The 27,576-nt window shown below is 50.2% G+C and overlaps 1 protein-coding gene and 1 long non-coding RNA gene across 8 annotated transcripts in view; one reads left to right on the top strand and one right to left on the bottom strand.

The window, feature by feature from the left end:
• The window catches only part of PELP1 (proline, glutamate and leucine rich protein 1), a 50,768-nt gene extending 27,436 nt beyond the window's left edge, over positions 1 to 23,332 (top strand). For 6 of the 7 annotated variants that reach the window (XM_081578879.1, XM_081578881.1, XM_081578882.1 and 3 more), the window contains 16 exons: positions 9,976 to 10,040; positions 10,423 to 10,528; positions 13,226 to 13,375; positions 13,608 to 13,679; positions 18,356 to 18,415; positions 18,706 to 18,856; positions 19,048 to 19,177; positions 19,259 to 19,346; positions 19,757 to 19,845; positions 19,925 to 20,041; positions 20,138 to 20,285; positions 20,390 to 20,549; positions 21,162 to 21,217; positions 21,360 to 21,566; positions 21,668 to 23,086; positions 23,187 to 23,332. In XM_081578879.1, coding sequence (XP_081435005.1) covers positions 9,976 to 10,040; positions 10,423 to 10,528; positions 13,226 to 13,375; positions 13,608 to 13,679; positions 18,356 to 18,415; positions 18,706 to 18,856; positions 19,048 to 19,177; positions 19,259 to 19,346; positions 19,757 to 19,845; positions 19,925 to 20,041; positions 20,138 to 20,285; positions 20,390 to 20,549; positions 21,162 to 21,217; positions 21,360 to 21,566; positions 21,668 to 23,086; positions 23,187 to 23,279 — 3,111 coding nt within the window. In that variant the 3' untranslated portion in view covers positions 23,280 to 23,332. Of the gene's footprint in view, positions 1 to 137; positions 405 to 9,975; positions 10,041 to 10,422; positions 10,529 to 13,225; positions 13,376 to 13,607; positions 13,680 to 18,355; positions 18,416 to 18,705; positions 18,857 to 19,047; positions 19,178 to 19,258; positions 19,347 to 19,756; positions 19,846 to 19,924; positions 20,042 to 20,137; positions 20,286 to 20,389; positions 20,550 to 21,161; positions 21,218 to 21,359; positions 21,567 to 21,667; positions 23,087 to 23,186 lie in introns of those variants that run through there. The other variant, XM_081578878.1, reaches the window with a different exon arrangement.
• Positions 16,266 to 21,539, bottom strand: LOC145541710 (uncharacterized). Its single transcript, XR_014079231.1, has 2 exons — positions 18,541 to 21,539; positions 16,266 to 17,685 (listed from the first exon to the last, which is right to left on the bottom strand). It is a non-coding gene; the product is annotated as an uncharacterized LOC145541710 (long non-coding RNA).
• Positions 23,333 to 27,576: the final 4,244 nt, after the last annotated feature.

The raw sequence follows: 27,576 nt of genomic DNA, 5'->3' as shown, positions 1-27,576 counted from the left end.
CCCGGCACCTCCACACCGCGCATGCTCACTCTCAGCAGGCGCGCGGAGCCCAATGGGCAGGACCAGGGCCCCCTCCTCACGACCCCTCCCCTCGAGGCATCCGTCGCGGTGTGTTTGCGTCATCGCGCCACGCCACCACTAGAGCCCGGTTGAAGATGGCGGCAGCCGTTCTCAGCGGGCCCTCTGCGGGGTCTACGGCTGGGGTTCCCGGCGGGACCGGGGGTCTCTCGGCGATGGGCTCGGGTCCCCGTCTCCGCCTGATGCTGCTGGAGAGCGTGTCGGGGTTGCTGCAGCCGCGAACGGGGTCCGCCGTTGCTCCCGTGCATCCCCCAGCCCGCTCGGCCCCACATTTGCCAGGGCTCATGTGCTTATTGCGGCTACATGGGACGGTGGGCGGGGCCCAGGTGAGTCTAGCCCGCAGGCCCGCGGCCGTGTTGGTAGGTTGGCTCAGCTTGTTTTGCGCCGGGGTCTTATTGCCCTGTAGCTGCTTGCAGTGGCGGGTAGAGGGAAGGAGAGCTGGGTCAGAAGGCGGATCCAGGTATCTGGATGAGATTCACTCACTTCTTTATCAGCCGTGAGTAGAAACTCAGGGAAGAGGAAGGACCTCGTTTGCTCTGTTGCTAGGCTATCGGTAGACGCTCATGAATGGGTTCGATCCCAGGCCCTCTCACTTACTAGATGTATGATCTTTAGCCTCTTTTTCCTTCAGCAGTATCTGTTTTGGGGATTGTTTCGACTGAGTGAATGGATGTATTCAGCAAATATTTACTGAGCTCTTACTGAGGGCCACATCCTGGGCGCTCCAGTTATAGATGCGATGGCGATGAACAAAATGTTATGAAACACTGTCAGAATTGTGTAGTGGTATACAATAATTGTATAGAATTGTATAGCCCCCTAATCTAATGTAGAGCACTGAGAGATTTTTCTGAGGTACCAGAGTTTAAGCTGAGATCCGCAAGGATGAGTAGGAGGTTTGGTAGGGGAGGAAGAGGGAAGAGGCAGTTGGGTCAGTGTAAGGCTTCCATGGGAAGGTCCTCTGGTAGGAACTGAAAAGAAGGGCCTGGTGCTTGGGGTTTAGAGATGGAGAGGAAGAGAGTGGGTGCGATGAGGTGGGTAGGCTGTGGACAGGTCATGCAGCACTTTGTAGACTAGCCTAGAAGGGTCCTTTGGATTGTACAGAGTAGAATCTAACATCTTTTCAGTCCTGTAAGCTTGAAACCCAGATGTCATTCTAGACACTTTCGTCTTGCTCACAACACCTCTTTATGCAGTCTGTTAAGTCCTTTTGATTTTATCCTTTATGTAGCTTTCAGATCTGTCCACTCCTTTCCATATCTTTCCCATTGCCCCCATACTGGCTTGAATCCTCGTTATCTGACCGAGATACTAATAAGACGTAACTGTCTAACCTATAATAGGTTCACCTTTAATATTATCTGCTGTGCTTCATCTTTCTCCCCCTTGCTGCTGCTGCTGCTAAGTCGCTTCAGCCGTGTCCGACTCTGTGCGACCCCATAGATGGCAGCCCACCAGGCTCTGCCGTCCCTGGGATTCTCCAGGCAAGAACACTGGAGTGGGTTGCCATTTCCTTCTCCAATGCATGAAAGTGGAAAGTGAAAGTGAAGTCGCTCAGTCGCGTCTGACTCTTAACGATCCCATGGACTGCAGCCTACCAGGCTCCTCTGTCCATGGGATTTTCCAGGCAAGAGCACTGGAATGGGGTGCCATCGCCTTCTACCCTCCACCAAATTCTGCCCATCCTGTAAGACCCAGGTAGATGAGGTCTTCCTTGTCCCACCTTTGTTACTGGAACCTTCCCAGCTCTATGCTTCCTTCCAGGAAGAGGGTTGTCACAACCTGCTGGGTGTTTCAATAATCTAAGCCCCAAATTTATCAGCGATGACCTCATTTATTTATATTAACATTAGTTCTCTTTGAGGGTGACAGGACTGTTCCTCTGGTAGCTCAACCCAGTGATTTATGTGTTTCCTAAGTGTTTCTGAAATACTATCATTTCTTCTGCCTGTAAATGTGTGATTTCCTTCCTCATCTCTTTGAAGTCTTCCCCTTCTTCCTCAGGGTGAGCTACATGAACTTAATGTCTTGCTTATATTCTTTTAAATGTCTGAAGTGTAGAAACATTGATTTTTAATCGAAGTGTAGTTGATTTACAATGTATCAATTTATGCTGTACAGCAGAGTGACTCAGTTACATATACATTCTTTTTTATATTCTTTTCCATTATGATTTATCCCAGAATGTTGACTATGGTTTCCCATGCTACACAGTAGGATCTTGTCTATCCAGCCTATATGTAATAGTTGACATCTACTAGTCCCAAACTCCCAGCCCATCCCTTCCCTACCCTCTGTTCCCTTAGAAGTACTTTGAGTGAAGAAGCTAAGGGTGTTGTGGGACACCCCTTTATTATTTCCTGTATTATATTTTGGGGTATATCTTGCCTTGAATTTTTTTCTACTTGTGTGTGTTATATTGTGTTCTCAGTACGGGGAACCATGTGGTGGGTTTCCTTCACTTCCCTGTAGATTTTCCTTCAACGGACATTTACTGTCTGTTATGTAGCTACTTATCCAGGTAGATAAGTAACACACTATTGTTGTAAATAGGCCTGGAGCTTGAGAGACAAAGAGATCCATTGATTGACGCATCCATCGAAGCTTAAATCACCAACTTTGCTTTCCCACAGGTACTGTAAACTCAGTAGTTCCAAAATGGAACTACCTTAGAACAGTTGACAATTTCTGGCTTGCGTCCTAGCAGCTGGTCTCCTAACTGGTCTTGCTCTTTTAATCCACTTCCCACAGCTGATCCTGTTTCTTGCCTCTTAAAAGCACCTGGACTTTCCTGACTCGGCCTTTGCACTTACTGTCCTCTGCTTGGAAACCCTCCCTGAGCTGCTTCTCCATTCCCCACCCCCAACCCCCCACATCTTTTCAACTCAGTGTTTGTCACTGCCTTTGGGAAACCTTTCCAAACTACCTATGATTGGCTACTCTTTATTACACCATATTGAAATTATATATTCATTTTTCATATACACTTAGTACCCACACAACTGGGCTTTGATTTGTTTTGTTTTTGTGGTGGTGTTTTAAAAAAAAACAATTTATATCAGTAGATGCATGGATAAAGAAGTTGTAAATATGCACGATGGAGTATTACTCAGCCATAAAAAGGAACTCATTTGAGTCAATTCTAATGAGGTGGATGAACCTAGAACCTATTATACAGAGTGAAGTAAGTCAGAAAGAGAAAAATATCATATTCTAATGCATATATGTAGAATCTAGAAAAATGGTACTGAAGAATTTATTTACAGGGCAGCAGTGGAGAAAATAGACTTATAGACATGGGGAGAGGGGAGGAGAGGAGAGATGTATGGAAACTTACATTACCGTATGTAAAATAGATAGCCAATGGGAATTTGCTGTATGGCTCAGGAAACCGGGGCTCTGTATCAACTTAGAGGGGTGGGATGAGGAGGGAGATGGGAGGGAGTTTCACTCACTCTTACCTCTTGACTGTTTCACTTCCTTGTCAGCTCTTCTAATGAAGTTCAAAAGGGAGGGGATATATGTAATACCTATGGATGATTCATGTTGAGATTTGACAGAAAACAAAATTCTGTAAAGCAGTTATCCTTCAATTAAAAAATAAATTAATTAAAACAATTTATGGAAAATTTCAGATGACACAAAAATAGAGAAAATAGTATTTTAAAAACTTAATTATTTTTGACTTCACTGGGTCTTCTCTGGGTCTTCTCTGGGTCTTTGTTGCTGTGTTTGGGCTTTCTCTAGTTGGGGCAAGCAGAGACTACTCTCTAGTTGTGATAAGCGGGCTTCTCATTGCACTGGCTTCTTTTATTGCAGAGCATGGGCTCTAGAGCTCATGGGCTTTAGTAGTTATGGCACACGGGCTTAGTTGCCCTGTGGCATGTCAGGGCATGTGAAATCTTGCTGGAGCAGGGATCAAACCCGTGTCCCCTGTATTGGCAGGCAGATTCTTAACTGCTGGACCACCGTAGAAGTTCAAGAAAACCACCCTTATCTTTGCTGTCTCTGTCACCCAGATCTAACAGCGAACATTTTGCTCATCTTGTTTCATTCCCACTTGCCCAGCTCAGCCTCCAACCTCCCCTGCCCCCGCAGCATTTTAAAGCACATCCCACATCACATTTCCCTTAAAATTGCACAAACTTCGAAGGACAGAGTGTCTTGTTCCACCTTGTATCCCTAGGGCTTTGTATTGTCCCATTCTGTAGCCAGTAGCCAATGATCTTTTTAAAAATATCACCAAGATTAGAGCATTCTCCTGCTTAAAACCGTGCAGTTACTTATTGCACCAGGCCTTACATAGTGTCACCTCTTGACCTCCTTTCACACGGCTCCTGGCCTGTCTTCACTGGACTCCAGCCACCCAGGCCAACCTTATTTCTGCAGCATCTGAGGCCACGGCTCCTCACATCCTTCACCCTGCTGGGAATCTCCTGGGGAAGTGAGCTGCGTGTTTAGGTCCCAGCTTCCCTGCCACCATTTCAGATGAGTCATTCCTGAGCACCCTGCTGAGCACTGAGCATACAGTGGTCCTTCCCATTTCCATCATTTTCTGTCACATTGTTCTGTTTTGATTATTTTGTAGTGTTTATCACTATTTTAAATAAATTAATTTATTATCTGCCATGTTGTCTCCTCTCACCCTGTTTAAATTCCGTTATACTTACTTCTTTGCCTTTCTCCCTTCATTGTACTTGCCTGACAACACCCTGATTGTGTTAAATCCAACTCTCGCTTATTTGGTGCCTGCACCTGCCCAGCTCAGTGTAGCTGAAAAAGAGCACGTATCCTGATTGGCTGATCTCATTTTAAATCCAAGGCAATCATCTCAAGTAGACTCTTGCTGTTGCCTAGCAGTCCTGTTACATTTCTTTCTTCTGCAACTTCTAATGACTTTTCTCCATCCTCACTCTTAGCTGATGACGTCACTTCCTGTTTCACTCAGAAAAGAACAGTGGGATGGGAATTCGCATAGGTGCTGCCACCACTACGTCTGCCAGCTTACCGATGCCTGTGCCCTGTGCTCTGCTGTCCCTGCCATTATTGGGGGTGAGCTGGTCCGTGCCCATTCTACGGCCAGGCCTCTGCTTGCACACGATGTCTGTCCCCTCCCCACTTAGGCAAGTTCACTTCTCCTTCATCAGCGTTTCCCTTTGTTAGGTTGTTTTCATCAGCATATAGCTCAAAACTGCTTATAAAAAAGTCCCCCTCCAGCTCCTGCCCCATTTCTCTACTTCTCTTTATGGCAAAACTCCTCAGAAGAGTTGTTTGCACTTGTACTTTCTCCCATTCTTCTTCTTTTTTTAAAAAAAAATTGCTTTGAAAATGACTTGCGATTTATAGAGAATTTGAAGGAATATGCACTTCACCCAGATTCCTTGAATGTCAACATTTTAAATTCATATTTATCATTCTCTGTGCATGTTTTTTCTAGGACCGTAAAGGAGGAAGTTGGAGATTGGATGCCCTTCTATTTCCTTAAAAACAACATTCCCTTAGCTGACCACATTCCATCATGAAACTCAGAAAATCAGCGTTGATACTATCTTATTCCAGTTTTTTCAGTTGTGCTAAAAGTGTCCTTTATAGTAAGAGAAACATTTCTTACAATCTTAACATTTAGAATTTTAGTTATTTTATAGGATGTCCCTCAGGTTGGTTTGTCTGCTGTTTTCTGATGATTAAGTTCAGGTTGTACATTTTTGGCAGGAATACTGTAGAAATGATATGTAACATTCCTGTTACATTTTATTAGGCAGCACATAAGGCCTCTTTGTCCCATTACTGTTGGTGTTAACTTTGATCATGGGTTAAGGTGATAGTTGCCATGTATCTTCATTATGAAGTTATGATTTATTCCTGTGGGAAGATTGTATATTTTTGTGTCTTGTTACCCTTTCACCCACTTTCCCATTAAAGGTAGTTGCTCCCTATTTCCCCCCACCAAACACCTCTCTGCCCTTCAGCCCTCAGTTCAGTTCAGTCGCTCAGTCATGTCCAACTCTTTGCGACCCCATGAATTGCAGCACGCCAGGCCTCTCTGTCCATCACCAACTCCCAGAGTCTACCCAAACCCATGTCCATCGAGTCAGTGATGCCATCCAGCCATCTCATCCTCTGTCGTCCCCTTCTCCTCCTGCCCTCAATCCTACCCAGCATTAGGGTCTTTTCCAATGAGTCAACTCTTCGCATGAGGTGGCCAAAGTATTGGAGTTTCAGCCTCAACATCAGTCCTTCCAATGAACACCCAGGATTGATCTCCTTTAGGATGGATTGATTGGATCTCCTTGCAGTCCAAGGGACTCTCAAGAGTCTTCTCCAACACCACAGTTCAAAAGCATCAATTCTTCGGCGCTCAGCTCTCTTCACCGTCCAACTCTCACATCCATACATGACCACTGGAAAAACCATGGCCTTGACTAGATGGACTTTTGTTGGCAAAGTAATGTCTCTGCTTTTAAATATGCTATCTAGGTTGGCCATAACCTTCCTTCCAAGGAGTAAACGTCTTTTAATTTCATGGCTGCAGTCACCATCAGCAGTGATTTTGGAGCCCCAAAAAATCGAGTCTGACACTATTTCCACTGTTCCCCATCTATTTCCCATGAAATGATGGGACCAGATGCCATGATCTTAGCTTTCTGAACATTGAGCTTTAAGCCAACCTTTTCACTCTTCTCTTTCACTTTCATCAAGAGGCTCTTTAGTTCCTCTTCACTTTCTGCCATAAGGGTGGTGTCATCTGCATATCTGAGGTTATTGATATTTTTCCCGGCAATCTTGATTCCAGCTTGTGTTTCTTCCAGCCCAGCGTTTCTCATGATGTACTCTGCATAGAAGTTAAATAAGCAGGGTGACAATATACAGCCTTGACGTACTCCTTTTCCTATTTGGAACCAATCTGTTGTTCCATGTCCAGTTCTAACTGTTGCTTCCTGACCTGCATACAGGTTTCTCAAGAGACAGGTCAGGTGTTCTGGTATTCCCATCTCTTTCAGAATTTTCCACAGTTTATTGTGATCCACACAGTCAAAGGCTTTGGCATAGTCAATAAAGTAGAAATAGGTGTTTTTCTGGAACTCTCTTGCTTTTTCGATGATCCAGCAGATATTGGCAATTTGATCTCTGGTTCCTCTGCCTTTTCTAAAACCAGCTTGAACATCTGGAAGTTCACGGTTCACGTATTGGTGAAACCTGACTTGGAGAATTTTGAGCATTACTTTACTAGCATGTGAGATGAGTGCAATTGTGCAGTAGTTTGAGCATTCTTTGGCATTGCCTTTCTTTGGGATTGGAACGAAAACTGACCTTTTCCAGTCCTGTGGCCACTGCTGAGTTTTCCAAATTTGCTGGCATATCGAGTGCAGCACTTTCACAGCATCATCTTTCAGGATTTGAAATAGCTCAACTGGAATTCTATCACCTCCACTAGCTTTGTAGTGATGCTTTCTCAGGCCCACTTGACTTCACATTCCAGGATGTCTGGCTCTAGGTGAGTGATCACACCATCGTGATTATCTGGGTCGTGAAGATCTTTTTTGTACAGTTCTGTGTATTCTTGCCATCTCTTCTTAATATCTTCTGTTTCTGTTAAGTCCATATCATTTCTCTCCTTTATCGAGCCTATCTTTGCATGAAATGTTCCTTTGGTATCTCTAATTTTCTTGAAGAGATCTCTAGTCTTTCCCAATCTCTTGTTTTCCTCTATTTCTTTGCATTGATCGCTGAGGAAGGCTTTCTTATCTCTCCTTGCTATTCTTTGAAACTCTGCATTCAGATGGGAATATCTTTCCTTTTCTCCTTTGCTTTTCACTTCTCTTCTCTTCCCAGCTGTCTGTAAGGCCTCCTCAGACAGCCATTTTGCTTTTTTGCATTTCTTTTCCATGGGGATGGTCTTGATCCCTGTCTCCTGTACAATGTCACGAACCTCTGTCCATAGTTCATCAGGCACTCTGTCTATCAGATCTAGTCCCTTAAATCTATTTGTCACTTCTGCTGTATACTCATAAGGGATTTGATCTAGGTCATACCTGAATGGACTAGTGGTTTTCCCTACTTTCTTCAATTTAAGTCTGAATTTGGCAATAAGCAGTTCATGATCTGAGCCACAGTCTGCTCCCGGTCTTGCCTACTGCAAATCTACTTTTTTTTTCTATAGGTTTGCCTACTCTGACCATTTCATAGAAGTGAATCATAGCACATGTGGCTTTTGGGGTCTGACCTCTTTCCCTTAGCGTAATGTTTTTAAGGTTCATTCCTGTCTCAGAACTTCATTCCTTTTTATGACCAAGTAATATTCCATTGTGTAGATATACTTCATTTTGTTTATCCAGTCACGGTTGATGGACATTTGGGTCGTTTCCACTTTCTGGCTGTTACAAGTGATGCTACTATGAATGTTCATGTACGAGTTCTTTTTTAAAAAAAAATTATTTATTTATTTTTGGCTGTGCTAGGTCTTATTTGCTGTGTGGGCTTTCTTTTTAGTTGCAGAAAGCAGGGGCTACTCTTGTGTTACAGTGTGCAGGCTTCTTATTGCGGGGCTTCTTTTGTTGTGGAGCACAGGTTCTAGGGTGGATGGGCTTCAGTAGTTGCTGTTTCTGGGCTTCAGAACGTAGGCTCAATACTTGTGGCCATGGGCTTAGTTGCTCCGAGGCATGTGGGATCTTTCCGGATGAGGGATTGAACCTGTGTCCCCTGCACTGGCAGGCAGTTTCTTTATCATTGAGCCACGAGCAAAGCCCCGTATATGAGTTCTGATGAGAACATATGTTTTCGTTTCTCTTGGGCATATACTTCAGAGTGGAATTGTTGGGTCATACGTAAAAGATGTTTAACCTTTGAGGAGCTGCTTGACTGTTTTCTGAAGTGGCTGCACCATTTTCTGTTCCCATCAGTGTGTGTGAGTGTATCAGTACATCTTGCTCTCAACTTTGCTCTACTCAGGTGACCTCCTTTCGGAAGGCCCCAGGCCCACGCCACATGAAGTGCTGTCTGCCTGCCCTACTCCAGGCTCTCCTTTCCTTCCTCAGTCTACTTTATTTTCCTCTGAGCACCAAGCACCATCCAACATGCTTTTTCTTATTTGGTCACTTGTTGATTTTCTGCGTCCTCTAACTAGAATATAGGCTCGCTAGCACCTCAGTGTCTCACATGAAATAGGTAAATAAATGTTGTTAAGTGAATCAACACTTCCCCTTCATGAGAACCAGGGACCTTGTTTCTTTTACTCTGCTCTGGATTCCTTCATCTGACTCAGTGCATAAGATGTGTTTGTTGAGAGAATGAGTGAAGAGTACGGTTAGGAAGATAATAGGCCTGTCAGAGGAGGCTGGCCCTTCAGAGGGTGGAGAAGTTACTTGTGGGGGCCCTGAAGAGGGGACCTCTTTCAGGGCTCCCAGAATGTGTGGGAAGGAGGTTCTGGCTGACTTGTCTGTGTGGGCATTAGCGACTCGAAGGAAGCCAGACCAGGAGGAGGATTTGGGGTGAAAGAGTAAGGGATCACGAGTTCTGTGTCCAGGCAGCGTGCATTTAGGGATGTCCCTTTGTGCTCAGTGCTGTCCTGGGAGACAGAGGGGCAGGAGCCTGTCTTTGAAGTCTGGCCACTGGGCTGAGTCAGACTCACTAGCCTTCTGCGTAGCCCTGATTTGCTGGGTGGGAAGTTGTGGGGGGGTGGTGCCGGTGAGATGGGACTTGAGGAAAGCCCATGGGACAGGCTTCTGTGTGTGCCCCCTACTGAAAATAGGGCAGAGGCTAAAGGCGTCGAGGGGAATGGTTTCTGGGCCTCACTGGAGGTGTGACTTAGAACAGGCTCTGGAAGGGCCGGGGCAGGGACAGGCTTGGAGGAATCCTATGTTTCTAGCATCCTGTTCCTAACGGTTTTCTTTCCTCCAGAACCTTTCTGCTGTTGGGGCGTTGGTGGGTCTCAGTAATGCTCGTCTCGGTTCTATCAAAACTCGGTAAGTCTCTAACCCTGTTTTTTCTCCAGGGGGGATGTTTCTTTTAGTAAGAGGGCCATCCATCTGTCCATCCATTGTCACCACCCCATGGAGCCAGGAGGTTTCTCCATTCCCAAGGTGGAGAGTTTGATTCTTTTCACGAGCTCACTTGCGTTGAAACCCACCTATGGCGGCTTCCAAGAGTCCCTCAGCCTGCCTTCTGTCCCCTTCTTCCCTTGCTGCCCGTGTCTCACTCCAAGTCCTCGAGTATCTCGGAAATGAGAAGCTGCCGTGGATCTGGAGTCAGGTCTCACTCTGGCCGGTGAGAGTAAGAGGGCGTTGAGTGGCTTTCTCTGCAGTCTAACCACCTCTCCTGTGTCGTCACTCACCTCTGTCTTACCAGGTTTGAAGGCCTGTGTCTGCTGTCGCTGCTGGTGGGGGAGAGCCCCACAGAGATGTTCCAGCAGCACTGCGTCTCCTGGCTTCGCAGCATCCAGCAGATCTTGCAGGTGAGTCCACCACCTGCGCCTCCCTGCCTCTGCCCCAGCCACACCCTGGTCTCCATTCAGACGCAGCGCTACATCTTTGCGGCAGAGACTTTCAGTTCCCAGGGCAAGTTCTTTCTAGCAGGATAAGCCGCAAATAGAAACATGCTTTTAAAGATTTTGTTATTTTTATCCACTGGGTTATTTTAATTCATCTGACCTTTCACACACTCACTGTGACCTCTGACTGTTTCACTTCCTTGTGAGCTTTTCTAATGAGTGATATCTCTGAAGCTCCTTTCTCCAGGTGTTGGATTTTTAGAATTTGTTTATTTAAATTATTTTTATTGTTTTGTCTGTGCACCTTGTAGCTCATGGGAATCTTAGTTCCCCAGCTAGGGACTGAACCCATACCCTCAGTGGTGAAAGCTCAGAGTCCTAACCATTGGACTGCCAGAGAATTCCCCAATTTTTTTTTTTTCCTTCTTCTCTCTTCCTCTTTTTTTTTAAATTAATTTATTTCAATTGGAGGCTAATTACTTCACAGTATTGTGATGGTTTTTGCCATATGTCGACATGAATCAGCCATGGATCTCTTCCTCTTTTAACATTTGAATTTGTTTCTACTTTTACATCCTTTGATTACATCCCCACTTAGTTCTTCCACAAGTGTGTTCTGGGCACACATGACAGCCTGTGTGCTGAGTTCTGGAGAGATGGTGGGGAGATGCAGTTGGACCCTGCTTTCATGGTGTTTAGAGTCTCTTGGCAGGGGTTGGGAAACTTTGTAGGTGTTACCAGATAGTAAAATATTGTAGGTTTTACAAACCATATGTGGTTTCTGGTTGGTTTTTGGGGGGCTGTGCTGCATAGGCTGTGAGATCTTAGTTCCCCGACCCAGGGTCAAACCTGAGCCCCCTACAGCAGAAGTGAGGAGTCCTTCCACTGGACAGCCACAAATTCCCATGGTTTCTGTTGCCTAGTGTTTCTTTGTTGGTTTGTTTTCCAACCCTTTAAAAATATAATAAACCATTCTTAGCCTGTGGGCTGTGCAAAAACAGGCACCCACAGACCAGAGTTTGCTGACCTGTGTTCTAGTGGAAGAGAATAATTATATAATGAGTGTGAAGAACTAAACTGTGGTAGGTGCTCTGGAGGTAAAGAAAAAATATAGTTCTCTGAAAGCATGTTAACGAGAGACTCTGAGCCAGACCAGGGTGGTGTGCGTGTGACAATCGGGGTCAGTGGTTCAGGGAGGGCTTTTCTGCTCTGATGAGTAGGAGTACATTGGGCTGAGGAAGTTTTTGAAGTGTTCTAAGTGTGCAAAAGCCCTGAGAGAAAAGGCTTTTGACTCATTTGAAGAATTATAAGCAGGCGGGTGTGGCAGGGGTTGATGAGATGCAACTGGGGAGGACTATGCCGTGTGTGGTGGTGTAGGCATATTAAGAAGTTTGGCGTTTACTCTTGGAACAGCGGGAATTCATGGAAGGTTTTGAGCAGGGGGAAGGAGGTGGTCATGTGGTGGTAGTGGTGATGTGAGCAAATTTTCATTTGCAAACGCCATTCTGGCCACCGTGTGGAGACAGGATTAGAACGGAGCCAGAATGGCAGCAGAAAGTGGAGCAGTGGACACTGAAGCCAGATTGCCCTGGGATGAGCAGTGAGTGGGAGAAGGCATGGGATTGGGGAAGATAAGACAGTCAAGACATCTGGCTTCGCTGGTAGAGGACAGAAGCTCGGCACCACCTGAGATCGGGCACATGGAGTACGGGCTCGGGCGAGGATTTTCAGGGTGGGAGAGATGTCTAGGATGGGAGCAGGCACAAATGCCAGTGGGAGGAATCCTTCTGAGGGGGCTGGAGACAGGGCGCTAGTTGACAGTGTGAGGTGGTTCTGAGAGGAAGGGATGGGGGGGATTTTGCTCAGATGGAGGTACACCCCCTCTAGTGGGATGAAGACCGAGATGGAGTTTTCAGTTTTGTGGTGGGAAGCTGAGGGAGTTGAAATTGTAAGTCAGGTTACACAGAAGTGACGGTGCCAGAGAAGAGCTGAACAGCGGAGGGAGCTAACCAGTGAGAGACGCAGTAGGAGTGCCAGACGGTGTTGAGGCCCGTTTGTGGCTGGTAGACCCACCGAGTCTGACTTCCTCACAAGGGTCCTTGTTTGTTTCATTGACATGTGGCCACTGGTCTAGCAGGAGGTAATGTGCTGAATGCTTTTTCCTTAGGTATATGTTAATTTGTTAGGAAAAGTCCTCAGACTTCAAACCATTTTTCCTCCGTGAGTTCAGGGTAGGTTTGAGCCAGCCACACGCAAGCTTGGTGAGATGAGGTAGCTCTGTTGTGGCTGAGACTTTGGTCCGGGAAGTGCTCCTCTCCATCCTAGCAGGGAATTGTGGTGTGGGAGCAGCAAGAAACTCTTGAGGTCATTTAGTGAGATCTTTAAGGTGTGGCTTCGTTACTTTTTCTCCTCCCACCCCCCAGACATTTCCAGGACCCCAACACCACGGTACTAAAGTGTGCACACACACCCTTTCTCTGGATGAATGTGTTACTCGGTTGCTCCATGTCTCTGATACACTCTGACCCCAGGGGATTTGACGGGAATGGGGGCGTTCGCTGTGGAGTTTGTCAGAAGCTCCATGTTGTCATGTGGCTTGTTCCTCCTCCTCTTGGTGACCTTGAAGGCCAGGTGGGAGCATGGGCTGTTGTCGCTGTTTAGTCCCAGGACCCGCCCCCCACCATGGAGCTGGCTGTGACTGTGCTGAAGGACCTACTTCGCTACGCGGCCCAGCTTCCTGCAGTCTTCCGGGACATCTCCATGAACCACCTACCCGGCCTCCTCACCTCCCTGCTGGGCCTCAGACCAGAGGTGAGCTGCCTCTCAGCTCCCCGGACCCTGGGCCCCTCCAGTGCTTGCTCTCATTCACACCCACTGGATTAGAGAACTTGATGGGAAGTGATTGGGGAATGGGATTGAAGAAGTGAGAAGAAGGAGGGGCTGAAAAAAAGTGTAAGGAGAAGGGACCCTGAGGGGTGGTGGGGCGGAGATGGATGGGTTCTGGGGGCGCTGGGCTCTTGCTGACCGTCTGTTCTTCACATAGTGCGAGCTCTCAGCGCTGGAAGGAATGAAGGCCTGTATGACCCATTTTCCTCGGGCGTGCGGGTCTCTCAAAGTAAGTGTTCATAGAAACTCCTCTTCGTACCAACACGATCGCTGTCTTACTTCAGGTTCCGCCACTGAGATTTATAAGCGCCTGTCTCCACAGCTCTAATTATATCACCATAGCTTTTTTTTTTTAATTTTCTAATGATTTCATTTATTTATTTTAGGCTGTGCTGGGTCTTCGTTGCTGTGCGCAGGCTTCTCGTTGCAGTGGCTGCTCTTGTTGTGGAGCACAGGCTGTAGGGTGTTTGCTCTTCAGTAGTTGTGGCACATGGGCTCGGTAGTTTGGGCTCCAAGGTTCTGAGAACAGACAGGCCTAGCCATTCCGTGGCATGTCGGGTCTTCCCAGTGTAGGGATCAAACCTATGTCTCTTGCATTGGCAGGCAGATTCTTCACCACTGAGCCACCAGGGAAGCCCTCACCTCGTAGCTTTAAGTGCATTCTCATTTAATTCTCACAGATGAAGAAACCGAAATTAAATAACTTGCCTAAGGTCTGAGGCCAAGCCCAGACTCTCCCCGCTGGACTCTCCTCTCTCTGCCCTGCCTTCTCTGTACCTCTTGGATGCCCTGCCCATTTTTCTACCGTCCTATTTTACTCTGTTCCTAAAACTCTTGTAATTGCCTCCAGGAAGCCTTCCTGACTTACTGTTTCCCTACATCAACTTCCCCAGCTCTTTCCTCTCCTGTTCCTGACTAATCTCCCTCTGTCCCTTCCCCACCCAGTTCCCTGGGCTGTGATGGCCGTGTGAGGGGTGCTGAGCAGCAGGGCCGTACTCGGTCAGATAGGCAGGGTGGACGTGGGTCAGGGCGGGAGGAAGGAGGTCAGTGAAAGAATTAGAGTTTTATTTTTAAGGAGATAACAAAAACAAATATAAATGGTCATCAGATTTGGCCAAAGCAGTAACAGTTAAAGGGCCTCTGGAATTGATACATTTGTTGTCTGCAGAATAATTTTGATGCCAACTATTACCTAAGAACAAGTAGGTGTTCCTATCCTGATTAAATGTTCTCACTTGCTTTGGTATACTCGTCATTGCTCGACAAATCACTGGATTTTCTCAGATGGAAGCACAGATCTCTGGAGAACTGGAATTAGTGGCAAATTAATAATTTTTTTGTGTAACTCGTGATTAATCACAGTAATTGATATTACCATACTCGGTATTGCCAGTTAAAGGGGAGTTTGCCATTCAGGTTTTCTTGAAAGTCAAGTTACATAGTTCTATGACCAAGTCAAAAAAGTAAAAAGAAACATAAAGGGGACTGGTACCCCCTACATGCCAGGCTCTCTGCTGTGTGTCTGCCATGTGTCATCTCATTTTACAGTAATTCTGTGGAGTTGCTGTCACCGAATGAAACAGGAGACGGGCCCAGAATGGTTTGACTAACACAAGCCTATGTATCTGTAGTTGTCAAATCAGGGTGTGAGCAGGAATTGGTTGCCCTTCAAGCCTGTGTTTTTTTCACCAAACCGAACTCCACAGGTGGTTTGAAGAATGTGGACAGGATTGGCAGCTAGGCTTCCACACTGATGGCAGCTCTGCTCCATTGTTGGTGGCATGGGAAGGGTTGTGAGCGTGTCACAGGCACCTGTGCTGTGGTCTGGGTGTGTCCTTACTGAGGCTTTGCTAACTGGCTACTTGCAGTATTTGAAGAGCCCCAGAGCACATGGTATTTCTCGGTGAACGTGGGGTCATGTCCTTAGTGATGCTTTGTTTTCATAGGAATGCCACTCCTGGCAGGTGATAGAATCTTTGGTTAGCAGGGCAGGACTTTGTCAAGAAGGCATTTGGAATAACTCAGGGATTTTACTGAATTTTTTTGTTTTGTTTTGTTTTTTACTAGAGTTTACTAGGTTTAGTAAAAACTGCCTTTCTTCTAAAACTCTATAAATTAACTTCTCGAATTGCACAGGCTAGCTCTGTGTCTTTGACTTTTATTGGTGATGGTTTGTGAGATTTTATTGCATAAACCTGTTTCTGTTGAGCTTGGTTTGGGGTTATCTGTGTCTCCCTGCTGGAAAAGGATCTGGCAACCCACTCCAGTATTTTTGCCTAGAGAATCCTGTGGACAGAGGAGCCTGGTGGGCTGCTATCCATAGGGTCGCACAGAGTTGGACACGGCTGAAGTGACTTAGCAGCAGCAGCAGCAGCAACAGTGTCTCCCTGCATCCCCCCCAGAAAGTGGAGGGAGAACTGAGGGTTACCTGTGGGGTCAGGATTTGAGTAGTCAGACTAGACTGCCTGTGAGTCCTCTGCTTGTTGTTTAGTCTCTCAGTCATGTCCGACTCTCTTGCGACCTGTGGACTGTGGCCCACCAGGTTCCTCTGTCCATAGGCTTTCCAGGCAAGAATACTGGGGCGGGTTTTCATTTCATTCTCCAAGGGATCTTCCCGACCCAGGGATCGAACCCAAGTTTCCTGCATTGGTGGATTCTTTACCACTGAGCCATTGGGGAAGCTAGGGCCCTTAATTTTCATTGTAAGTGGTCAGGAGAATTCATCTATAACTCACAGCCTTTTGTCAGGTGGCATTTTTGAAGGCATGGCGTGCATTTTCATTTCCCTCTCCAAACCAAGCAACAGAACTTATGCTGTTATAGCATGCATATGCCTTTATTTCTGTAAGGACACAGCATCGCCTAGAGAATGCCCCTCTGTTAGGAGTCTGGCTTCGTCTGTTGCCAGCGTGGCAGACATGAATCTGTCGTGCACAGACGCCCCAGGGGCAGTTTGTACTTGGAACATCTTGCAGACCAGTGCTTGGGAAGTGGATAGCTAGAGTGTGTATCTGCTCTTTGTTCCACCTCCGGGAAGCTCCCAGGGCAGCTGCCGTCTCCAAGTTCAGGACTCCTCCCAGTGAGGCATCTCAGCATTCTGGGTCCATGAAGTCAGTCTGTCCAGGCTTCACCTCTCCTCCTCCTCAACACATTGATTATTTGTTCTGGAATGAGTGGGAAAACTCACCCCCCTCTTGAGGGGCACCAGGACGTACCATGTACACACTCGTGCTTTCGTTCCTGGTGAAATGTCCCAAGTGAACCATTTCTTTGGTTTGCGTTGCAGGTCATTTGGGGTGGAACTGTGTGGTCAGGGCCGTGTCCCTGCACTCTGCTTTACCACAGTCACATAAGCAGACCTCTGTTGGCCTCAGCCTGGCTTCCTGGGTCTCGGGGAGAACGTGAGCAGGAAGTTGGTCCCAAGGGCTCAGCGCCAGTGTGGATGATGCTTTGGTGACTCTAAGAAATAGCATCCCTGGAGAAGCCGGTCAGGAGCCCAGGGGGTGGTTGCTGCTTTTGGTTTGAAGTGTTCAGAGCCCTGCCCCACCAGACATGAAAGTGCTGTCCCGGTCGTTGTAGGCCTTCTCCTACCCTGGGATCAGCTGTCACAGTGCTGTCTCTCTCCCACTGAGAGTCCTGCAGTGGAGCCTGGGAAACCAGGTGTGGTTACCGCCTCAGGGCGACGGCAGGGAGCCCTGGAGGGTGGCTCCTGAACTTCGCCCTGCTGGGCTCTGCGCCTGGTTCCCCATGCTGTCTGCCTTGTTTTCTGGAAGTCGACCTTTGTGCCTGTGATGCCCCGATCCCGATGGGGTACATACACACTTGCCTGGGATTTAAGGCCCAGCCTGCTTCTCCCTGGGAGACTGTCGCTCTCCTCACTGTGCTGGCCCCTCCATCTCCTTACCTGGCTTCTCCATTTTCTCCCAAGCCCAGCTTGGTCCTGCCTCCCTGCTCAGCCCCTCCAGAGCCGCCCTCTTTGGGTCCAGGTCATGGTTTTTCACACATTTGTCTTCCTGTTACACCCACTGGAGGTGGAAATCCTTTTCTGCTTCAGTGTTCTTCGTCTTTCTGTGCTGTGGATCTCTTCTCAGGATGTTTTTCAATCAGTAAAATACATGGAATTGCAGGGAACGTGTGATAAAATGCACATGTCAAGTAACAGAATCCAGCAGCAGGTCTGATGAGTCCTGAAGTTTCACGATAGTGATGCCCGTGAATGAGATGCCTGTTGACGGCTGTAACGTGAAGTGAAAGTGAATGATCTCTGCTGGTGACAAAGGGACTGCTAATACTACTGTGGCTTTTTGTCTCCATTTATAATTGAAAAAACAATTTTACATTTTATTTAAAGGCAAGTGAAAATGATTTTTTAAAAAAAACTTCCCGTCCATGTTCACAGGTCCCTTTGATTCTGCCCCCAGATAAGTGGGGCCCCAGTTACATGTTCCCTCATGAGTGCCACCAGACACTGCCCCCGTCTTGCTGGTCTACCTTCCCTTCTCTGTCTACTTTGTGCTGCTCTCACTGCTCCTGTCCCCGGCCCGTTGCTCCTGGTCTGAGCTGGCAGGGAGTTGGGGTGTGGAGGCGCTTGCTGTTCAGTGCTGTGTCCTTTTGGCCTGAGGGTGATGACTGTCTCTCTGCAAACATTGGAGGAGGGGCCCCGTGGTCTGTGGGACTCAGGCCCCAGCAGGGAGGCTGAGGACAGGGGCCGACATTCATTTTCTACCACAAGCGTGCATCTGCTCCTGGGCACAGGACCCCTGAGGGTGCGCTGCTTACTCATCTGCAGGAAAGAGGAAGGCCTGAGATCCTGGGCCTGGACCCTGCTGCTGGGATGGCCGGGGCTCTGTCTCTGGCCCTTGGAGCTGACTCCCCAGCCTCCCCCCCTCTCTCCCCATGATCCAGGGCAAGCTGGCCTCATTTTTCCTCTCGCGGGTGGATGCCTTGAGCCCTCAACTCCAGCAGGTAAGGGGAAGGAGGGAGACAGCGGGGAGCCTGGGGTCTGAGCTGGTGCTTCCCTCCACCTCTGTTTTCTGTTGCTGCTTTTCTCCGCGTTCTCATTCCCGTCCCTGTTAACACGCAGTACATACCAGTAGGGGCTTCTGCCTCCCGGTCTCCATCTGTGTCTTTCTGCCCCTTCTTCCATTCTGTCTCCCCTCCGAGTGCTCTGACCTCCATTTTCCTGGGCGCTGGTGGGGTTGGGATCCACGGCTGGGCTGATCCCCGCCTGATCAGGTACCCCCTCTCTCCGGCAGTTGGCCTGCGAGTGTTACTCCCGGCTGCCGTCTCTGGGGGCTGGCTTCTCCCAGGGCCTGAAGCACACGGACAGCTGGGAGCAGGAGCTGCGCAGCCTGCTGGCCTCTCTGCACAGCCTGCTTGGGGGCCTGTACGAGGGCGCGGAGGCGGGTAGGGCCCGGCTGACGCTCTGGGGCGTGGGGGTGAGGGGACCCGGCGGGGGCATTGAGGGGACCAGGGGACTGATCCAGAGAAGCGGGGCCGCTGGTTTCTAGGCAAAAGGCAGTAGGTAGAGTATGGGTGGGTCCTCCACCTGAATGGAGGCGGGGCTGGCGAGTAAAGGTTGCTGTGTGTCTGTCCAGCACCCATGCAGTATGAGAGCCCTGGGGTGGAAACGTTGCTGTCCCCCTCAGAAGACGCGGACGCCCACACCCTTCTCCAGCTTCGGCAGAGGTTTTCGGGGCTGGCCCGCTGCCTGGGGCTCATGCTCAGGTGCGTGAGGGAGTGAGGAGGGAGGTGGAGGACCGCAGTGGGGGCCCTGCACTGAGGGTCTCCCTGCTCGATCCTCTCCAGCTCCGAGTTCGGGGCACCTGTGTCCGTCCCCGTACAGGACATCCTGGATCTCATCTGCCGGACCCTCAGCGTCAGTGCCAAGAATGTCGTGAGTGGAGCCGGCCCCGCTGGCGGCCCCTCCCCGGGACCCTGGGCGGCTGGGCAGGCAGCCTGGGCTGGGGCTCCCACAGCGCATGGTCCTGACTCGTCCAGCTGCTCTTATTCCCACATTCCTGACGGCACCCACCAGCGGGGATGGGCTCCTGTGCTACGGGAGCGCTTGAACAGGGGCTTCCCCAGGCGACAGTGAGCTGGGGGTCCACTGAGTCACCGCTGAGGGGTTCAGCCTCCCTGCCCCATCCTCCTTCCCCCATCTGTTGAGGAGGACAGTGGTTTCATCCGGCCGGAGATGGCTTCTTTACGCGCGTGTATGCAGTCTTGCGCCTCCACCCTGTCTCCATTTCCAAACTCCCAGTCTCACTCTCTTTCCCCACTCCTTATTTGTTGGTTTTTTTCCAGAGTCTGCTGGGAGACGGTCCCCTGCGGTTGCTGCTGCTGCCCTCTCTCCACCTCGAAGCCCTGGACCTGCTCTCGGCACTCATCCTCGCGTGAGTGGGGTCGGGAGGAAGCGGCGCAGGGTTTGGAACATGCTGGGAGCGGGGGTCACCATTCTGTCTTCGCCCCCAGGTGTGGAGCACGGCTCTTGCGCTTCGGGGCCCTGATCAGCCGCCTGCTTCCCCAGGTCCTCAATGCCTGGAGCATTGGGAGGGAGAACCTCGGACCGGGCCAGGAGAGGCCCTACAGGTGACCATTCAGGAAGAGAATAAAGAGGAGGGTGTTGCCGGGCTGGGGGCAGGGACATGGCCTCCCTCTCACGGGCACCCTCTGCGCTCCCTGCAGCACCGTGCGGACCAAGGTGTACACCGTCCTGGAGCTCTGGGTGCAGGTGTGCGGGGCCTCGGCGGGGGTGCTGCAGGGGGGCGCCTCAGGGGAGGCCCTGCTCTCCCACCTGCTCAGCGACATCTCCCCACCGGCAGATGCCCTCAGGGTGAGAGAGGCCTCCCAGTGCCCCTGGTCCTCACCCGGTCCAGCTTCCCGACCGGACTGCCTTCCTGTTGGCTGGTGTGTGATCTGTGTTCCCTCCCCCTCCAGCTGCGCAGCCCCCGGGGGAGCCCTGACGGAGGTTTGCAGTCTGGGAAGCCCAGTGCCCCCAAGAAGCTGAAGCTGGATGTGGGGGAGGCCATGGCTCCGCCCAGCCACCGGAAGGGGGACAGCAATGCCAACAGTGACGTGTGTGCAGCTGCACTGAGAGGTGGGTGAGGCCTGGGCCCTGCACCTCGGGGCTGGGAGGGACCGGGTGTCCTGGTGGAGGGGGTAGAAAACACGCAGACCCGCCTAAGAGCCTGCTGAGGAGCCGCACTCCCCCCAGGGCTGCAGGTGGGGCCTTGGGTCCTGGTGTTGGACGGAGTGTTTACCCGCCCCCTCCAGGTCTCAAGCATCTTCGTTTGCACATTCTCTGTCCATCGCCAGTGCGCTTCTGTCCCAGAGGGCGGGGGAGGAAGAGGACGAGACCCCTACCCGGCAGAGCTTGGCACGCCCCAGGCCCACTGCTGGAAGCAGCAGTGACTTTCCTTTGGGGCCCACGTGTGCACTGCCCTCCAGCCACCTGTGAGGAGCAGTGCCAGCACTCCCCAGATGTGTAAATGCACGTTTATAATGTATCTCCATCTCAAGTACGTAATGTTCACAGCTTTGTGTTGTACAGGTCCACTCATGAGCCCCATTTTATAGTTGAGAAAACAGAGGATTTTATAGTTGAGAAAACAGAGGAGTCACGTGACTTGCCCGAGGTTGGCCCGGCAGAGTGGGTACTCCCCTGGGGCTGCCCTTCGTGTCAGCCCCTCACACTTGTGTCCTTCCCCAGGCCTCAGCCGGACCATCCTCATGTGCGGGCCTCTCATCAAGGAGGAGACTCACAGGGTGAGGGGAGCCTGGTCCCCGCTGGAAGGGGCAGGGGACTGCTGCTCAGTACTGGTGGGGGTTCATTCGGACCTGGGTGCAGGCCCTGGAGGATGGGCGGGTCGTCTGGCGGCATCTCCAGGTGTACGCTCTGTCCTTCCAGCGACTGCACGAGCTGGTGCTCCCCCTGGTCATGGGTGTCCAGCAGGGCGAGGCACTCGGCAGCTCCCCATACACCAGCTCCCACTGCCGCCGGGAGCTCTACCGCCTGCTGCTGGCCCTGCTGCTGGCGCCCTCTCCTCGCTGCCCACCACCTCTCGCTTGTGCACTGCGGGCCTTCTCCCTGGGCCAGCGAGAGGACAGCCTGGAGGTAACTGCTGCGCGGGCCGTGTCCACCTCGGTGTTCCCCCGCCCCCCTAGTACTGTGATAGCCCATGTCCTGACCATTGCTGTTGCCCCTTCTTCCCCCAGGTCTCCTCTTTCTGCTCAGAAGCACTGGTGACCTGTGCGGCTCTGACCCACCCCCGAGTTCCTCCCCTGCAGTCTGTGGGCCCTGCCTGCCCCGCCCCAGCCCCAGCCCCGCCTCCCGAGGCTCCAGCTCCCTTCAGGGCTCCAGCCTTCCATGCCCCGGGCCCCCTGCCCTCGGCGGGCCCCATGCCTTCCGCAGGCCCCATGCCCCCGGTGGGCCCCCTGCCCCCCACACGCCCTGGACCTCCAGCCACAGCCAACCACTTGGGCCTATCTGTGCCAGGCCTGGTGTCTGTACCCCCCCGGCTCCTTCCTGGCCCTGAGAACCACCGGGCAGGCTCCAGTGAGGACCCTGTCCTGGCCCCAAGTGGCAGCCCCCCACCTACTGTCCCCCCAGATGAGACTTTTGGGGGGCGAGTGCCCAGACCAGCCTTTGTCCACTATGACAAAGAGGAGGCGTCCGACGTGGAAATCTCCTTGGAGAGCGACTCTGATGACAGCGTGGTGATCGTGCCTGAAGGGCTCCCGCCCCCACCCCCGCCCTCCTCGGGCACCACCCCCCCACCAGTAGCCCCCACTGGGCCACCTGCAGCCTCCCCTCCTGCGCCTGCCAAGGAGGAGCCAGAAGAGCTGCCTGCAGCCCCGGGGCCGCTCCCGCCCCCTCCCCCACCTCCTGTTCCCGGCCCAGTGACGCTGCCACCACCCCAGCTGGTTCCGGAAGGGACGCCTGGTGGGGGAGGCCCCCCAGCCCTGGAAGAAGACCTGACGGTCATTAACATCAACAGCAGTGATGAGGAGGAGGAAGAGGAGGAGGAGGAGGAGGAAGACGAAGAGGAGGATGAGGAGGAAGATTTTGAGGAAGACGAGGAGGAGGAAGAGGAGTACTTTGAGGAGGAGGAAGAGGAGGAAGAAGAGTTTGAGGAGGAGTTTGAGGAGGAGGAAGGTGAGCTGGAGGACGAGGAGGACGAGGAGGAGGACGAGGAGCTGGAAGAGCTGGAAGAGGTGGAGTTCGGCCCAGCAGGTGCAGAGGTGGAAGGAGGAGGGCCTGCGCCCCCGAGCCTGCCCCCGAGCCTGCCTCCGGCGTTGCCCCCGGCCGAGTCTCCCAAGGGGCCCCCGGAGCCAGGACTGGAACCCGGGCTGCTGTTGGAAGTGGAGGAACCAGGGGCCGAGGAGGCACCTGGGCCCGAGACGGCCCCCACGCTGGCGCCCGAGGTGCTCCCCACCCAGGGGGAGGTGGAGAGGGAAGCAGGGAGCCCCCCTGCAGGGCCACTGCCTCAGGAGCTTGTGGAGGAGGAGCCCTCTGGACCACCAACCCTGCTGGAAGAGGGGGCCGATGGTGGGGGTGACAAGGTATCACCTCCACCAGAGGCGTCTGCGGCGGAAGAGATGGAGGTGGAGGCGGCAGCTCTCCCCCTGGAAAAGGTGAGGGGGCCTGGCAGGGAGGAGGGGTGGGAGCGACATGCATCTCGACCCGCTGGTTTGTGCCTGCGACTGTTCTGAACTTTTTGTTTGTCCCTGGAAGGAGCAGAGTGACACCGCTGCCATGCTGGCTGACTTCATTGACTGCCCCCCGGACGACGAGAAGCCACCACCTGCCTCAGAGGCTGACTCCTAGCCCCGCCCCACCTCCCCCTTTTCTTTTCCAATAAATTTACATCCTTCAATAGTGACTGCTGCTTCTGCCTTTTGCCACCATTCTGTCCCCAGCCAGAAGCCCAGGTGTCTGCTGGGCTTGGCCTGTACCCACAGTGTTTCCCAGGCGTCCTGTGAGCCCAGCTGTCCATAGAGGAGCCATTGACCTAAAGGGGTCGCTCTACAAGCCAGTGTCAGAAGTTCAGAGCGTTGGCCCACTGCTCTTGCTGCACTAAGTGTGTGCTCGGTTACCTGGAGAAGCAAGCAGCCCTGCCTCTGTTAGTCCAGGGTTGGGGCTGTGAGGGGATGTACGGGACTGTGTATCCTAATGAGTGAACTTGTTAAAACACACATACACACTGCCTTGGTCTAAAAGAGTAGGCTGAGTGACTGTGGTGGAAGTTTAGAAAGTTATGATAAGGTACAGAGTTTAGTCGGACTCCTGTGAATTGGAACCTGGGGCATCCCACATTACAGGGGCATCCATTGTGGGTATGGACAATGCGTTTTAGGGCTGATTCTTGCAGTGACAGTACCCCTGGCAGGAATCTGACAAGCTCACTGCTGGCCTTCCTACCTGCTCTTGAGGTTTGGACGTTTCCCAGCCAGGATTTGATCCCTTTGAGCATTGGGAGACTACAGATCCTAGGAGACTACAGATCCTAGGAGACTACAGATCCTAGGAGACTACAGATCCTAGGAGACTACAGATCCTAGGAGACTACAGATCCTAGGAGACTACAGATCCTAGGAGACTACAGATCCTAGGAGACTACAGATCCTAGGAGACTACAGATCCTAGGAGACTACAGATCCTAGGAGACTACAGATCCTAGAACTGGGGTGCCTATGTGAGCATCAATGCAGGGGTGTGTATGTGAGACGGTATTGAGGCTTATGGGCTTGAGGTAGATGCCTTGTGGGTTTTTTCAGTCTGTGAACCTAAGCGCCTTGCACATGCAGAAAAGGGAATGACTTCCCAGCTGCACGTATCCTGAACAGCCTCTTTTGAGGAGTGACATCTGAGCTAATTTGTGGAAGATAAGTAGATGTTTAAAAAATATTCCTGCCCTCCCTCCCCCAACCCCCCAGAAGGGAGGAGATAAGATGGAGTAGAAGGACTGGAGCTCACTTCGTCTCATGGAAACACCAAAATCACTGCTCACTGCTGAACAACCATTGACAAAACGAACTTAAAAACAATGCTGTATATGCAAAGAAGAAACCAAGAAGAAAGACGGTGGAAGGGGTGCTTTCATGACATCAAATCTCGTATCTGCTGGGTGGATGACCCACAAACTGGAAGATAATTATACATCTCAGACCCACAGGAGAGTTCTGAGCCCCACGTCAGGCTCCCCAGCCTGGGGGCCTGGTATGGTGAGGAGGAGCCCCCAGAGCATTTGGCTTTGAAAGCCAGTGGGACTTGAGTGCAGGAGCTGCACAGGACTGGAGGGAGCACACAAGTTCTCACGTGCACTGTGACCCAGGGCACAGGCTGTAACTCCATAGGAGCCTGGGCGAGACCTACCTGTGGGTCTTGGAGGATCTCCTGGGGAGATGGGGGTCGGCTGTGGCTCACTGTGGGGACAAGGACACGGGGAGCAGAGGCCCCAGGGAATGTTCATTGATGGGAGCTCTCTCAGGATCAATAGAACAGGATAGAAAGCCTGGAAATAAACCCACACACCTATAGTCAGTTAATCTGTGACAATGGAAGCAAGAATATACAATGGAGAAAAGACAGTTCTCTTCAAAAAGTGGTGCTGGGAAGATTGGACAGCTAGATGTCAAAGAATAAAACTAGAACATTAAAGTCACACAGAAAAATAAACTCAAAATGGATTAAAGACCTAAATGTAACTTCGGATAGTGTAAAACAGGGGTCCCCAACCTCCGGGATATAATGCCTGATGATCTGAGGTGGAGCTGGTGTAGTAATAATAACAGAAATAAAGTGCACAATAAATGTAATATGCTTGAATCATTCTGAAACCACTTTCCACCCCCAGTCTGTGGAAAAACTGTCTTCCGCAAAACTGGTCCCTGGTGCCAAAAAGGCTGGGGGCCGCCACTGTGAAACTCTTAGAGAAAAGCAGAGACAGAACAATCTTTGACATAGATCACAGCAAGATTTTTTTGGATCTGCCTCCTAGAGTAATGGAAATAAAAACAGAAACCAATGAGACCCAATGAAACTTAAAAACTTTTGCACAGCAAAGGAAATTATAAACAGAAAACCCTTGCAATGGGAGAAAATATTTGCAAATGAAACGACTGACAAAGGATTAATCTCCACAATATTCAAACAGCTCATGTAGCTCAATATCAAAAACAAAAAACCCCAAACCAACCCAATCAAAAAATGGGCAGAGGATCTAAATAGACATTTCTCCCAGGGAGATGTATAGATGGCCAAGAGGTACGTGAAAGTAATGTCTTCCCACATTTGTTATATTCTGAATTCCTGTATGTGTGTATTTGGGTCTATTTCTTGACCTTGTGTTCTATTCCATTGATCGCCCTGTGCATGCTTATTTATTGTGGCTTTATGGAATGTTCCAACATCTGGTAGAAAGAGTAGGTTATTAAATTGTGTGTTAAGCAGGGTAGCAATGCCAAAGAATATCAAACTGCTGCACAACTGCATCCATCTCACACACTAGCAAAGTAATGCTCAAAATTGTCCAATCTAAGCTTCAACAGTACATGAACCAAGAACTTCCAGATGTTCAAGCTGGATTTAGAAAAGGCAGAGGAACCAGAGATCAAATTGCCAACATCCTTTGGATCATTGAAAAAGGAAAATAATTCCAGAAAAACATCTACTTCTGCTTTATTGACTACGCCAAAGCCTTTGACTGTGTGGATCACCACAAACTGGAAAATTCTTAAAGAGATGGGAATACCAGACCACCTTAGCTGCCTTCTGCAAAACCTGTATGTGGGTCAAGAGGCAACAGTTAGAACTGGACACGGACTGGTTCCAAATTGGGAAAGGAGTATGACAAGGCTGTATATTGTCACCCTTATGTTACACTCATTTAACTTATATGCAGAGTACATCATGCAAAATGCCAGGCTGGATGAAGCACAAGCTGGAATCAAGATTGCCTGGAGAAATATCCATAACCTCAGATATGCAGATGACACCACCCTTGTGGCAGAAAGCCAAGAAGAACTAAAGAGCCTCTTGATGAAAGTGAAAGAGGAGAGTGAAAAAGCTGGATTAAAACTCAACATTCAAAAAATGAAGATCAAGGCATCCAGTCCCATCACCTCGTGGGGAATAGGGGAAACAATGCAAACAGAATTTATTTTCTTGGACTCCAAAATCACTGCAGATGGTGACTGCAGCCATGAAATTAAAAGACCCTTGCTCCTTGGAAGAAAAGCTATGACCAACCTAGACAGCATATTAAAAAGCAGAGACATTACTTTGCCAACAAAGGTCCATCTACAAAGCTATGGTTTTTCCAGTAGTCATGTATGGATGTGAAAGTTGGAGTATAAAGAAGGCTGAGTGCTGAAGAATTGATGTTTTTAAACTGTGTTCAAAACTCTCAAGTAGAGAAGACTCTTGAGAGTCCCTTGGACAGCAAGGAGATCAAACTAGTCAAGCCTAACGGAAATCAGTCCTGAATATTCTTTGGAAGGACTGATACTGAAGCTCCAATAGTTTGGCCACCTGATGTGAAGAGCCGAGTTACTAGAAAAGACCCTGATGCTGTGAAAGATTGAAGACAGAAGGAGAAGGGGACAACAGAGGATAAGATGGCTGGATGCCATCACTGACTCGATGGACATGAGTTTGAGCAAGCTCCAGGAGTTGGTGATGGACAGGGAAGCCTGGCATGCTGCAGTCCATGGGGTTGCAAAGAGTCGGACACGACTAAGTGACTGAACTGAACTAAGCAGGGTAGCAGGCATTGGGGAAATCAATAGTACATTATTCAAGATCTTTCTCTAAAGGGATGTACAATCTGGCAATAATCAGAACACTCTGAGTAAGGGCTCCTCTAGGATAGCCAGCAGCTGGATATGTGGGGTTTGGAGCTGAGGAGGGGGATGGGGGCTGCTGAGAGATTTTAGGGGGCAAGTCACCCCAGGAATACGACTGGAGGGAAAAAAGTGGGCTACATGTGGAACTCAGAACACCAACATTTTAGGGGCAAGAGGAGCCTTGAAGGGAATTTGGAGAGAGTGATGTCCCAGAAAATGAGAGAAGAGCTTCAAACAGGAGGAGGAAAACATCAGAGTCCATGGGACTTGTCAGCCAT

This window comes from Giraffa tippelskirchi, chromosome 3 (assembly GCF_054371585.1).
Source record: "Giraffa tippelskirchi isolate mGirTip1 chromosome 3, T2T-mGirTip1v1.2.pri, whole genome shotgun sequence".
Classification (NCBI taxonomy): domain Eukaryota; kingdom Metazoa; phylum Chordata; class Mammalia; order Artiodactyla; family Giraffidae; genus Giraffa; species Giraffa tippelskirchi.
Note: the sequence above shows the minus strand (reverse complement) of the source record. Positions and strands in the feature narration are given on the sequence as shown.